Genomic DNA, 1360 nt, shown 5'->3' on the forward strand with positions numbered 1-1360 from the left:
TTAAAAAAAAAAAGATAAATAGAAAAGAATATATGTCTCTCCTTTGCCTACATGTTATTGTAAGATGAGTGGTTTCACCATTGCTTAAACAATGTTTGTGCTGCAGGAGAAGTAAAATCTTGTGGCCCTCCGCCTCCCCTCCCCAATGGGGCAGCTAAGCAGAGAGAGAAAGAAGAGTATGAGCATGGTGAAGTGGTGGAATATGACTGCACACCTCGGTTCCTAATGAAGGGGGCTCAGAAAATTCAGTGTGTGGATGGAGATTGGACAACTCTGCCTACTTGTGTTGGTAATGTACACACAGCATGAACATGTAAATGCGAATATCCAATTTTATATTAATATTCATGTAAGACAAATACTGCTTTCAATTAAAGTTATTGTGCCACGTTTCATAGAGGAGCAGCGCACATGTGAAAACATACCAACACTTGAGCATGGCTATGACTTGCCCTCTGACCCTCCCTATCACCACGGATATTCAGTGAAATTCAAGTGCTCAGAAACATTTTCCATGGTTGGAGACGCATCAGTCACATGTGATCGTGGAAAGTGGACTCAGCTTCCTCAGTGCATTGGTGAGAACATAGTTTTCAAATTGTTATTTAATGTTATTTAAAAGAGTTACTCTAAAATTGTATAGAGAGACTCAGCTGAAAAATGCCAGGCCTTATGGTATAAAAATCAAATCATTTCTTTCTTATAGCACAATCTACAGGGCATATAGACATATCTAAAGGGCAAAATATACAAACTTGGAACAAATTATTATGATTATTATACCAATGTGGTGTATTTCTCTAAGCGTGAAGCAAGATTTACTTATAAATTGGCATATGACATAAAATAAGAGTCAAAAGAACAGTTAAAATGGAAGTATTTTGCATAACTGCCGGTATTGTGATCATCAACCTCATTCCATCAGTTCCTGGAAAACGAACCCATCGAGATGAGAAGATACCCGTTTTGCTCCTCTTGCCTCTCTCAACCCTCTGACAACGTGCATTTCTCGGTCTGTTTCAAATGCAGCCGGAGGCAGAGAGAGCTCTGCAGAGTGGGTGGCCCCAGACCCCTGCTCAGTCAGTGTGTAACTTCGGAGATTGCCTTCATGAGGACTTTCGCCAGGAAAGTGGCCATTTGGGCTTCAATGTGCCCATGATTCATGCTGACCTGCTAAGACCACTGGGAGGATGAGGGTCCTGATTCATTTTTCCTTCAACGGAGTTTTGTATAAACTTTACTTGATTCTTACATTCAGTTTTCTGGATACACTAGATCAGTGGTTCTCAACCTGTGGATCCCGACCCCTTTGGAGGTCGAACGATCCTTTCACAGGGGTCGCCTGAAACATAACAGTAGC

The 1360-nt window shown here is 41.3% G+C and overlaps 1 protein-coding gene across 1 annotated transcript in view; it reads left to right on the top strand.

Annotated features, from left to right (window-relative positions):
* The window catches only part of LOC101651436 (complement factor H-like), a 73155-nt gene that overhangs the window by 69038 nt on the left and 2757 nt on the right, over nt 1–1360 (top strand). Inside the window, exons 6-7 of the mRNA XM_045298170.1 lie at nt 107–289; nt 399–578. Of these exons, the coding sequence (XP_045154105.1) occupies nt 107–289; nt 399–578 (363 nt within the window). The remainder of the gene's footprint in view (nt 1–106; nt 290–398; nt 579–1360) is intronic.

This window comes from Echinops telfairi, unplaced genomic scaffold (genome assembly GCF_000313985.2).
Source record: "Echinops telfairi isolate 266 unplaced genomic scaffold, ASM31398v2 ScPeMD7_7424;HRSCAF=8462, whole genome shotgun sequence".
Classification (NCBI taxonomy): Eukaryota; Metazoa; Chordata; class Mammalia; order Afrosoricida; family Tenrecidae; genus Echinops; species Echinops telfairi.